General features: G+C 40.9%; 1 protein-coding gene across 1 annotated transcript; it reads right to left on the reverse strand.

Moving 5' to 3' along the window:
* Positions 1 to 256: 256 nt before the first annotated feature.
* LOC102933989 (left-right determination factor 2) lies at positions 257 to 10,441 on the reverse strand. Its single transcript, XM_007071708.3, has 5 exons — positions 10,370 to 10,441; positions 4,991 to 5,503; positions 3,709 to 3,955; positions 2,382 to 2,621; positions 257 to 1,440 (listed from the first exon to the last, which is right to left on the reverse strand). The coding sequence occupies exons 2-5, from the start codon at positions 5,253 to 5,255 to the stop codon at positions 1,101 to 1,103; spliced, it is 1,092 nt and encodes a 363-aa protein (XP_007071770.2). The 5' UTR covers positions 5,256 to 5,503; positions 10,370 to 10,441; the 3' UTR covers positions 257 to 1,100.
* Positions 10,442 to 12,484: the final 2,043 nt, after the last annotated feature.

Below are 12,484 nucleotides of genomic sequence, written 5' to 3' on the forward strand. Positions count from 1 at the left end.
GAATAATTCCATTAAATTCAATGGAGTTACTCCAGATTTGTAACTGAAAGCAGAATCTGGCTCATACAGAAATATATAGGATATATGCATATTCATTTACCAGATGTACATTTTGTCTGGTCATTACAGGTATATCTTACATGAATGTGGATTTATCAGTTCAGATTTGTCAGTAATCTTTCCCACAATAAAGCACCCTCCTAGCTAGTAATAGTTACCAACAAAAGACATCAACATTTTAATTTTATACTTTTATTGTTTTCCTAGTGTTTCAAAATATACAAGACCGAAGGAAAAAAAAATCTACTCTGGAATGATTGTGGCATACAACTTGAAAAAATAAGGGCCTGATCCTGCAAACCCTTACTCATCATGTGAGCAGTCTTTACCCCCCAGCATTCCCATTGACTTTAGGATTGAAGGATCAGACCCTAAAGTTATGGCACAAAGATGAGAAATAGACAGCTTTGAGTTGTAAAGTATTTACATTTAAGTGCTTTTGGTCTGTGATTCATGGTAAGTATGTTTTTATGGTCAGGACTGACACGCAGACAAAATTACCGGGCATGAGATTTCAACACATGGTTAAGAATGATTGGTTCAACAGTTCTTCAGCTGGAAATCATCACTGCTATTTCTGCTTTCCTCTGCAGGCGTTCGCTATGAGTCTGGTTCTGAAGTCAATGGTGTTACACCAGTGTAAGGAGAGAGCCAGGCTTCATATTTATCAAGTACATAGGGCAGCAAAATACGTGCGTATATATACGGACTGTCTTTATTGGTCATTTCTGCATGAGCGGTGGGTACCACACTGGGTGCAATGGCCAGAGTCACGCTGCTAGCAGAGGACACAGGCAGCACAATTCCTCAGCGTGGCAAATGCAGTTCCAAGCGACTGTCAAACCCTTTTACAGGGTGCAATATGCAAAGCCCTTTGCACCAGCCCCCACAACCAGCTGGCATGAAGGGGCAGGGAGGGGAGCTGAGCCATGTCTATGACCCCTTTTGCAGCATCTAGGGTTGATGGCAAAGGGAGGAATGGGCTCCTGAAATCCTCCCCCTTGCAAGAGCAGCCAGGCCCTGCGCCATATGTCTTTATTCTACACCACTGCTATGTTGTCCATAACGCAGCCACATTTTTCTACGATCATGTTAGGAAATTCAGCCACTTCAATTTCCGTGTAGTTTCCCTTCTTGACGAGGTACATCATGGGAAGTGGGGAGCTCTCCACCACAGCACAGGTTCTTTCTCCATAGCCAAAGTGGCGCAAGAGGCTCTTGGCCTGCACACAGCCCCCCATGCAGATGTAGGCCTGGTACCCCGCAGGCTCAATAATCCAGTACTGAGTCCAGGTCAGCTCTCGGAAGTTGATGTAGTGTTCCTGCCGGCAGCAGATGGGTTTCTTCGTCACACTTTCCTCCTTGCAGTCTCCAGGCCCCCTATCGAAAAGCAAAGCCAAGAAATAATGTCTCTGTGACTGAAAATCAGGACTCATGTTGAAAGATTCGGGGGGAGGGGCAGTCCTTGTCATTAACATCAGAGAAGGACCTGAGGTGCAAAGCTTGGCTCTGGATTAGCACCCTGCCTGCCCCCAGAATTCAGGGATGTTTAGATCCAAGGTGAGGGTTCAGACCCATTCTTAGTTCAAGTATTTAAGTATGGAAATGAGCTCAGTAAATCTGAGGAGAGGAGAGGCTTTAAAGTAAAGAAACTTCCTAGCTATTCCATTTGCAGTTATTTCTTTCTAACTGGGAAAGCTGCGTCCTTTGGGCCTAAGTCTCCATTGCTATGCACCTTGTGCAGTCCTTTACACTTTGCAAAGTGTAAAATGCTATCATATCAGAACAGGAGAGTTTTACAAACTCTTGAACTTACTTTGCCTCTGTGTAAATGACTCAAGGCAGTGGAGAATCAGTCCTTCTGTTCTCGGGCTCTAAAAATTCAATACTATCCCAGCCCAGATATTTTTGTCTCCTCTACTATGTCTATGTTTCCATGATCTGAATGATTATTTGTAAAATATATTACAACTAGAGACCCTAATCAAAACCCTTTGGGATAGTTTGGATCTAGATCTGAACTTCACAGCTGGTTCCTAGCTCTAGAATGGGCCTAACTAAAACCCCATGTCCAAATAGTCCAAATTTTAGGGAAGTTTGGAACCAGATCTTTATCCAAACTTTGTGGCTCATTTCATTTCTAATTTTGACACATTATTTACCTCAGTATGCAACTTTAAGACCTCCTTGCATTTTCACCTACCCACTCTAGGAATTTTGCAACTAAATCATGCCTTTCCAAGCCTGGCCTGAAATGTTATCTTCAGTATGAATTAGCAACCAAATACCAAAGACAGCATAGCCTTGGATTTGACACATACCCATATTCTTCCAGGTTGAGGGTATAAAGCACCAACTCGGGTTTGCCCAGGGCTTTATCCAAAGGATCCTGAGAGGTAAATCGCACGACCTTGGCCATTTCTGAGGCATAGCTACCTAGCCTTTCTCCTTCAATCCAAATCTCCAGGAGCATTGGTCCCTGCTTCTTGGCTTTTAGCCAGTAATGTACAGCCTGGGTCACATCAAAATTCCTCCAACCAGATTCCATTATTGGAACCAACCTGTGTGACAAGGTGGAGACAAAAAAAAGAGTCCATTTCAGGGAACTGAAGGCATAGAACCGGCAACTCATAGCTGTCCTCAGCCGGATAATGCCTGGTAAAACTCTGTTTACAACAACAGTATTACACCAGAGATTAATTTAGTCCCTCTAGTTTGCCATGTGCCCTGACTGTACAATAATTCTTAATGGATAGCTATTATTAAACTTAAATAAAAAATAATAATACTTATTTTTAAGAGAGATACAGATATACTCACATAGCAAATGTTGAGGTACTAACTAAAGAACTACTATATCCATTCACATCAAAGAATTTCTTAGGATTTGACAGAGTTTTGACAATACAGGACCGTATTCAGCCTTGGCATAAACAAGTGAAAGCCCTTTAAAAACAATGTCATTTACATCTGTTTTTGCCAGAGATGAATTGCGTCTATAAAGTTCTATGCAGAAATGAGGTTTATAGCTTTTGTGTCTGATCTTGCCCTCACTGAAGTCAACTGCAAAGCTTTCATAGACTTCAGTGGTGCAGAATCACAGCCCCTGTATGGAATTTGCATAGTCAATGACCAATGAAAGAAATCTTCAGAAGAAGAAAAGCCAGCAATCCAGCAGTGTTTTCAAAATAGGAAACAGAGAGAGAGAGAAAGAGAGAGAGAGAGAGAGAGAGAGATGTGAATGAGACAGAAGGCTATGCCAGAGAAAGAGACTAGAACTAATTATTAAGATTGCAATTTTTTAACTGTATTATAATGTATAGCTTTCAAAGTACAGAAATACAGTCACTTCAAGATGAATATTGCAATCTTTGTAAGAAATAAAGATGCCCTTGCTCTTACAAACTCATTATGGAAATAAAAGAGGATACAAAGCCAGAGCCTGCAGTTTTACTTAGGTAGGAATTGTACCAGAGCAAGGGCTGTGGGCCTGATTCTGATCTCACACCAGTTGTTTACAGGTGTAGCTCCACTGGGTTCATTGGAGTTTCTCCTGATTTAGGCAAGTGTAGGTGACATCAGAATCAGGCCCAGTAAAACGAAGTCCCTAAAATGCAGCTATAACCACATTAAAGGATAATTTCTTACCTGGAATCAATCAGGGAAGTCCTGTTGGTGCCATCAGCTTGGATCTGCACCCAGTACACACTGACTCTGGCATTAGTGACTGGCCGGTGAGATTGCTTGGTTGTAGGCATGTTCGTTCTGTTCAGGGGCTTTTTGAAAAGTTTTAGTTCAGCCATCGTCACTTCACTGTTTTCAGGTATTCTCCCTTCCATGTCGAAGACCAGATTCTGGCGTGTGGTATCAGAATAGAGAACTTCTCCTGCAATATCTGTATACATTGGGAACAACAAGGAGAGCCTGGCTCAGCATCATTTCCATCCCACACAAGCAAAGCCCTAACACTTCCCTTTCATTCCTAATTACCACAACACACTCATCTCATACTCCAAAGAGCAGCCCACTTAGTCCCTACACAGGTACTAAACACGTCTTTTCTAATGCACATTTGAATCAATGCCTTGTAAATGCCCTCATCATCTCCCTCTGCATGGCTCTCTGTAACCTGGTGGATAATGGGAAGGAATAAGTATTTTATTTCCCACAGAACTCAAAACCACCAATGGCTGGGCATTTATTTATTTTACAGATCTCTGTATGAAAACAGGCTGTTGGACTGTTTTAAACAGACAACTGGCCTTTGCTAACTGCCCTGGAAAACAATGTAAATCTTTGGAATGCTGAGCATGCTGAGATTTTGGGTACAAATAACACTAATATCTCATGTAAGGCTAATCAGAACTTTCCTGTTGGAATTTTTTCTGACTGAAAATTGAGTTTTGGCTAAACAAAATTTTGCATGGAAAGTACCTGCTTTCCTCACAACATTTTGATTTTTTTGTCAAAAAACTGAAAACTGACATTTTTGCAGTTTTTAGCTAGAAACCGGTTGGGGGGGGGGAGGAGAGGAGGTTTGATTTAAAAAGATTTTTAAATTTTTGTCAAAATTTTCTATAGCAGTAAACCCACTTTTCAACCAGCTCCAATATCAGTTGTAATGACCATGCAAACCTCCATGTTATGCTTTAGTCTTTAAACCACCATTACTTTATGCACATCTATTTTATCCACATAATAATAAATAGAGAAGGGTCCTAGTAACGTTCAGCCCCAGAAATAGATCCAAGTTGAAATGCCCCCAAGTTTGCAAGTTGGCACTAAGGTTTTTGTTCAGCCCATTATATATTTAGAATCCAGAAAGTCAGGAATCCAGAAAGCATATCTGGATCTGAACTTCCCCCAAATTCAGTGGGTGTTTGGATCTGGGGTTTTGCTAAACTAATTGTAATAATATTAGCATTGTTACCTGCATTGCCCGGGATTCCTCTCAGGATGCCAGCCAAACTTGGCAAGGCTCTTCTCTTCACTCTGTGGCGCCTCAACATAGAGATGTATTTGTTCCTTATGTGATCTGGGATAACTAGATTCACTAGATCTCTCTTCTGAAGTTTTGGAACCTCAGAGAGCCCCAGTTTCTCCAGCAAAGCCTCCTTGAGCTTTTTCTGGGTTAATCCACTGGCAGTGGTGGCTAGGCAGACTACACAGACCATCCAGCCAAGTCTCACACTCATCCTCTGTCAGTCACCAAACAGCTTATCAGAATGGATGAACAGATCACTCTCCCGGGAGGCTGGCCTTGGCAGAGATGCCTCTTCAAGCTCCCAAGCTGCCTGAATGGGAAAGAGACCTAATGTGCTGGATTTTTATAGCAAGTCCGGTCCCACTGGAACAACAAATTCCACAAGTGGAGGTGAAGCGGAGGACTTGAAAGGGATACTCTCACATTGGAAGTAACAAGACATATTAACACCTTCATGTGCTGTGAAGTAAATATAAGAAATATTTAGGATAGTCTCCAGTTATTTTAGATTGGAAGAGGGTTTCCATTCTTTTTAGCTCCCTTTTCACTTTTGGCCTCCAAAGCTCTTAATGGCCTGAAATGTCTCATGCTCAGTCTGGGTCAAAAGGAACATTTCTGCAGAGTATGAAATTATCATTTATGTACACCACCACAGTACAACTCCCCAGAAGACACAGTTCCTACCATAAGGAGCTCACAACTACAATTGGGCCCAGAATATCTTTAAGAAGCATAATTCATCAGTGGGACAGGTGAAAGTTCAGTCTCAAAACGATACAGATATTAAGAATATTTAATTCTAAATCATAAGGCCTTTGGGGAACGGACTGCTTTTATCTTTGTGGACTGTGCCAAGCCCATTCTCGGTGGTAAAGAATCACAAATCCTACCATTTTGATGGTTTTTTGAGATTTATATTTCCATGTACACAACTATTTTGCGTCATAACCAGATCCATGTTTGAACAGCTCCTGCTTGAGAAAATGTTAATATGACAGTTTCTGCATGCCTTGTAAACCAAGCAAGATATTTCTGAATTAGAGAACTCTGAAAATGTACTGTTTCTACATTTTAGAAAAGTATCCTCAATTTTATCTCTTGTCGATTTAAACATAGCTTATGTTTTAAAAAAGGCTGCATTATACAAACATAGATTATCTTTTGGCAACTGTCAGAAACCAAACTCTGCTTTTGGGGGATACTGTCTGCCCAACAGTCCCCCTCACCCATCGCATTGCTTCAGCAATATCAATTCTCACAGCAGATGGCTGTCAGTGAGAAATAAAGCTAACCTGGTAAACCAGGTTGTTGTTTTTTAAGTTACCTTTTCAACTTTGAAACGTCTACATCATTTGCTTCCCTGGAGTTTGCACGCAAAACAACTGGAAGTCTAATTCCTCACAACAAGCCCCACGAGGAGGAAATTGAAAAATAGCATCCTGATCAATGAAATGTTAGAGCAACTTGACATTTTTTGTGAGTTCTAAGGTTTCATCCTTTCCAGACAGGGAGGTCACATGACATTGACATTTCTTCTAATTGTAGATGGGTCTGAAGTTGAACCCACCTTCAGATGTCACCAGCCTCCACTGTTTTTGCTTGTTTCTAAAGTGATAAGGCCAACTTGAAAAAATGTAACCCAACCCCTTGATTGGAGGGGAGGGGAGGCTCTCTGAATAGGGCCTGGTTTGAGGACCCAACTGCTGAGGTTCTGTCAAACTAAAATAAAACCACTCTCTTTTGGCCCATCTATAGTTTACATAAACCTGAGCATCATACAGTCTACTGCTGTAAGAGGGTGAAGGAAGCGAACAGAATCTTTTGAAAAAAGTTATTTTACTAACTAAAGGTTAAGGTTAGTAAAGGTTACTTTACTTAAGTAACTGTCCAAATTGTCTCCAAAGGCTTTTCATAAGCAGCTCTCTTTATAGATTTACATTATCCATTATGTTGTAATGGATAGGATAACCCATAACATTCAGATCTATGGCCAGATTCCCAAACCAAAATTTGGGGATGTTTAGATTCTATTTATGAAGTATGATATTATACTCTAATTAATTAGTTTATTTAAGCACCATCAGTGTGCTCAGTGGTTTACAAAATATAGATTAAGACAATACTGATCCTCCTGACTTCAGTGGGATTACTTACATGAGTTATGTTGCAAGTGTAAGTGTAAGGTGTGTTTGTAGGAATTGGGCTCCTTCCTGCATTCCTTCTGGCATTCCACACTACATCACAATTTAAATGCTACACTGTTTTGAACACTGGTACATCGGGATGCAACCTTTTGAATTACATCAGTGGTTCTCAAGCAGGGGTATGTGTACCCTTGGGGGTATGCAGAGATCTTCCAGGGGGATACATCAACTCATCTAGCTATTTGTCTAGTTTAACAGGCTACATAAAAAGCACTAGCAAAGTCAGTACAAACTACAATTTCATACAGACAATGACTTGTTTAGACTACTGTATATATTATACACGGAAACGTAAGGGAAATATTTATATTTCAATTGATTTATTTTATAATGATATGGTCAAAATGAGAAAGGAAGCAATGTTTCAGTAATAGTGTGCTGTGACACTTTTGTATTTTTATGTCTGACTTTGTAAGCAAGTCGTTTTTAAGTGACGTGAAACTTGGCGGTACGCAAGACAAATCAGATTCTTGAAAGGGGTACAGTAGTCTGGAAAGGCTGAGAGCCACCGAGTTACATAATGGTAGCATGGGCAGATATAGCATTGGCAATGAGTTGCATCGGAATGAAAGACAGTGGCAAGACTGTAGCTGACAAAATCTTCCCTAAGACACAGATTTCCCAACAAATCATTTCCAGTGACGAACTCATAACCTTGAATTTGGAGAAGTTTGGGGAGTGAGAAGAGTCACCAGTTGTAAAATAGTTATAGTTCATGCATTCTGATTTTTCTTTGAACCAGACAGAGGGCCTGATCCTGGAACCTTAGCAACCCACACAGTCCTTATTCATGTCAGTAGTCACTAGTAAGAGCTATTCAAAAAAGTACTATTATGGAAAGTGAAAGCTACTGGGTAGATCCTTCAGCAGCAAAAATCTTCTCATCAGAAAGTGATTTCTCTCATGGCTGGTGTCCAGCCTATTAGGTTGAAGACTCTTCATTGTCAAATGTGTATTGGAAGCAGATTTATAGGCTCAACATGTAAAATAAAATTATTGAGCAAACACAGTTGAAGCTCAGCTTTAAAAAAAAGGATGTGGATTGCAGGCTTTTCACGGGATAGTGATTATCTGCTCCAATTGCAGGATTTGCCATTCTCTCTTTGTCATGCAAACAAGAAAAGTCAGGAATTTTATAATAGCTCTTTCTGTGCAATGTGTATTGGAACCTACATGGTGCAGTTAAAATGTCAGACAGGGGATTTAAGGTGGCTGCAAGGAATGAAATATGAGGGACTGACAGTTTCAATACAAGTCAACAGTTGGTGGGAGGGAGGTCAATAAATGCAAGATTTTAGTTTCATTCCAAAGCAGCTCTCAGACATGGCTGCTTTGTTGGCTGGGCAGATCTGCACAATGTTTACAAGCCTTTTGGTAAATAAATCTAATGGGCTAAAAGAGAAAGTGTGAAAGACTTAGACTTAATTGTACAGATTTAACCTAAGCAACATGGACATTTCAAACAGATTTGTTGTGCCCAGCAGGAAAGTGTATTTGCTGAGTGTGGGTGAAGATTTGTGTCCTTATTTTTTTGAGATTTATATTTCCATGTACACAACTATTTTGTGTCATAACCAGACCCATGTTTGAACAGCTCCTGCTTGAGAAAATGTTAATATGACAGTTTCTGCATGTTAGGAAAAACACCAACTGTGGTTTGTGCATCATGTGTATTGTACAGAGGTGGGCCCAGGCTGCAGCTGTGCAACATGATATCGGGATATGGTGTTTGGGTCTATGGATCTGGAGCTGTGATATTCAGGCCCATATACAAACTTCCCCACATTTCAGAAGTGCTCAGTTTGGGGCTTCAGGTTTGATCCCCATCTCTAATATTTTCTGATTCTTCTCTGTTTAATTTAAAGCAAATTGAGTGTTACACATTTTTCAAGTAAACCCACAGAATGTAATGTTCAAGGTAAGTGCTGGGCCTACATCTTTGAAAACTGACAACCTCTTTTTATCCACAGAACAGGTACAGTACATGTAGCAGCTGTGTAAATTGCCCCCTTCCCCTCATCTCATCAATGGATCTCATCCCTGACCTGTGGGGGGAAGATGGGGCAATTCACTATTTTATCCCTAATTTTTAGTCAAGATAGCTCCTCACATTCTGACTCAGAGTTGCATTTGCATTCAGTCTTTGGCCTGTCTCTTGTGACTGCCAATTAGTATTAGTTCTGGGAATGCTGTCTATGACGCTTTTCCACTAAGAAAAAGTACCATGCAAGTCAATGGGAATTTGGACATTTAATTCAATGGGCCCAGAATCGGCTCCTAAGAACTGAAGGGAAACGATCAAGCTTATTTCACAAAGACCACCTAACAGAAACTTTTGGTCATTAAGGATCTGGGCCAAATTCAAAATGGTGACCAAGAAAAGAAAATCTCCATATCCTTTGCTATGGTTCTGCAAACCCTCTCCTTGGGACAGGAACCTGGGTCCCACTGTCAAATCCAGTTCTTCAACATGGCAGTGTAAATCTCTAGGTTACTGGTTCCTAAGTAGTTTTTTCCATTGAGGTTCTTCCTTTGAGAAATTCCCTCACTGCTAAGGATGAGTAAGCAGGAGGACACAGGGTCACTATCACACTTGTTTGCCACTTTAGCCCCGAGTACCCTCCTGTAACAGCACCCTCCAGTCTAGACTATGTTCCAAAAACTACCACACACAGTTCATTAAAACGGCACTTAGCCCATTTCAAGATATTGCAAAGAAATCTTTACTTGGTGGTGGCCTTCCCTCCATAGCTATATCTGCAAGCAACTGCTCTTTCATTCAGATATGAATAACTTGCTGGTGAAAAGTGACAAACTAGCAGTCCTCAAGACTTCTATATGTCCAAGGGACAGGTAAAGCTTGTTAGTAGCAGGGTGAGCCTCCCCAGTGTGCTTCAACCCTGCCCTGGAAGGATTCATTCTAGACTTGAGAGAAGCGTTCATCAGTCTCCATGGTCCACCCAGTCCTTTGCCTGTCTGCTGTGACGGCCAGAAAGGGAGCCAATTTTGGTGTCAGGTTTTGTGACGTGGACACTTGTCTGCTAGCAACTGGATCAAAATCACCCAAATCATTTATTCTAGGCTACCAAAGAGCCATTAGAGAATAATAGCCTTTACTTACTATCAGCCTGGGCTGGATTGGTCCCAGCAATCTACATCAGAGAAAGTCTTGTAGCCCAGGCCAGTCTCATAATCCATCAAGTCCTCCTTATAGACAAAACACCACATTCAGTCAGTGAAGCCCCTGAAATCAATGGAAGTTGTGCTCACTTATGCCAGAGACCAGGGTTGCATCTGTCCCACAAAGTAAAAAAAATGTATATTTAACTAATGTAACAAGAGCCACATTTCAGTGTAAAAAAGGCTCTACAACTCATCTGACCTTGAACTCCAGGATATCATAAGCACTACCATGATGAAGGCAGTCACCCTTTAACTGTGCAGTCCAGATTACTCTGACATTCAGACTCTCTGAATTCTCTGCTTCTATACTCAAAAGAGTTCTGCTTTTCCTTATGGACTTTCTCCAGTCAAATAACTCAGACAAGAGGTTAACTGTTATGGTCGGAATGGACAGAAATGTTTGGCCTCTTAATGTGCCACACAGATCAGGTGATGCCAGCCAGGTCAGATGGCTTGCTCACATTATTTGTGTTATCAGCATTTTGCAAAGTGCCACAGTCCTGGCACAAAAGTCTCTCTATGTTATTTTTTCAGCAATAACAAACACAACTGTTTAAATACACAGCTTTTTCTCTTACTTCAGTGTCCCTGTCTCCAGCCATTCCCCGCCAGTCGGTAGCTGGAGAAGTTGTGTTTGGTACTGTGTTAGGCCAAAATACTGGTGAATGCTGTCAAATCAAATACATGTAATTTCTCAGTCATATGACCTTAAACAGTCTGCAGCATACCACAATATTACACATTGTTTTATGTCACTAACTGCTCTGTGACTTGGGAACTCTTTCTGAGGATTCAGTTTTGCAGTTCTTATGACAATGGGAGTTTTGCTGAGCAGAAAGGCTGCATAAGAACTGCAATACTGGCCCTAATTGTTACCTGTGTAGAGGGACTGGTTTGCAGGAGCCACTTACTTGTCTACTAAGCACACGGTTAATTGCCTATATCTTAACAATGGGGATCCACTTTGTTTTTTTCGAAAGACCGCAAGGCTGGTCTACACTTTAAAAGTTTCAGGGCACGTCTTCACTAGCCAATGTCAAGCAGCGGGCTGCGGCAGCACTTTAATGGGGCTGTGTAGTCGCGGCACTAAAACCACCTTCACAAGAGGAGTAGCTCCCAGCGCTGGTGCACTGTCTACACTGCCACTTTACAGCGCTGAAACATGCAGCACGCAGAGGGGTGTTTTTTCACACCCCTAAGCGAGACAGTTACAGCGCTGTAAATTGGCAGTGTAGACAAGGCCTTATAGTATAACTGTCAATTAGGAATGTAATTTGTTTTGCTGGCGTAGTTATGCCAGTAAAAACTCTAGCATAGATGCAGTTGAACTAATACAAAGGTGCTTTCTACTGGTATAACTTATTTTGGTTCCCAAATTGGGGCCTGGTCTACACTAGAAAATTTTACCAGCAAAGCTATGTTGGTTAGGAGTGTGAAAAAAACACACCCCTAACAGACACAGGTAAGCCAGCAAAAGCCCTCATATAGACACAGTTATACCAGTAAAAAAAGTCCTTTTGCCAGAATAGTTTATTCCATCTGGGGAACTAGTTTAAGCTATACCATCTAAAAAACTCTTTTGCCAATATAAGCTGCATCTCCTAGAGGAGTTTGCTGGTATAGTTCTTCCAGTATATTTATACTGACAAACCCTTTTAAGTGTAGAAAAGGCCTGGAATAAGCTATACCAGTATAAGCACTTCTACACTGGTATAACACACGACTCTCTGCTAGGTGTCATTTAGTTCCATTAATACAGAGCCTGCAATGGCAGAACTTTTACAAAGCACGTGCTAATGAACAGTGAATAATTTACATTACCAAATTTACTAGGAGCTGTCTTCTCAGTAAGCAAAAAATACATATTAAAGGCCAAACTGAAGGAAATTTTAAGTCTTCTGCTAAACATCCGTGAGGATTCATGTGCAAATAACTTGCATTCTTTGGTAGAGTGTAAATAAGGAAAGAAGCAGTTCTTTGTGGTGATAACTGCAAAAGTCAGATCAAGAATAATGCAGAGGATGATGTAAGACTATAATATATATAGAGAGAG

The sequence above is a fragment of the Chelonia mydas genome, chromosome 3, assembly GCF_015237465.2.
Source record: "Chelonia mydas isolate rCheMyd1 chromosome 3, rCheMyd1.pri.v2, whole genome shotgun sequence".
In the NCBI taxonomy this organism is placed as follows: domain Eukaryota; kingdom Metazoa; phylum Chordata; order Testudines; family Cheloniidae; genus Chelonia; species Chelonia mydas.

Excerpts from the sequence above, each read along its gene's own strand:
- LOC102933989 (XM_007071708.3), bottom strand. The coding sequence starts at position 5,255 with ATGAGTGTGAGACTTGGCTGGATGGTCTGTGTAGTCTGCCTAGCCACC. Across the intron at positions 3,956-4,990 it reads AGGAATCCCGGGCAATGCAG|ATATTGCAGGAGAAGTTCTC; the intron begins GTAACAATGCTA and ends CAATGTATACAG. Across the intron at positions 1,441-2,381 it reads CTCAACCTGGAAGAATATGG|GGGGCCTGGAGACTGCAAGG; the intron begins GTATGTGTCAAA and ends GCTTTTCGATAG.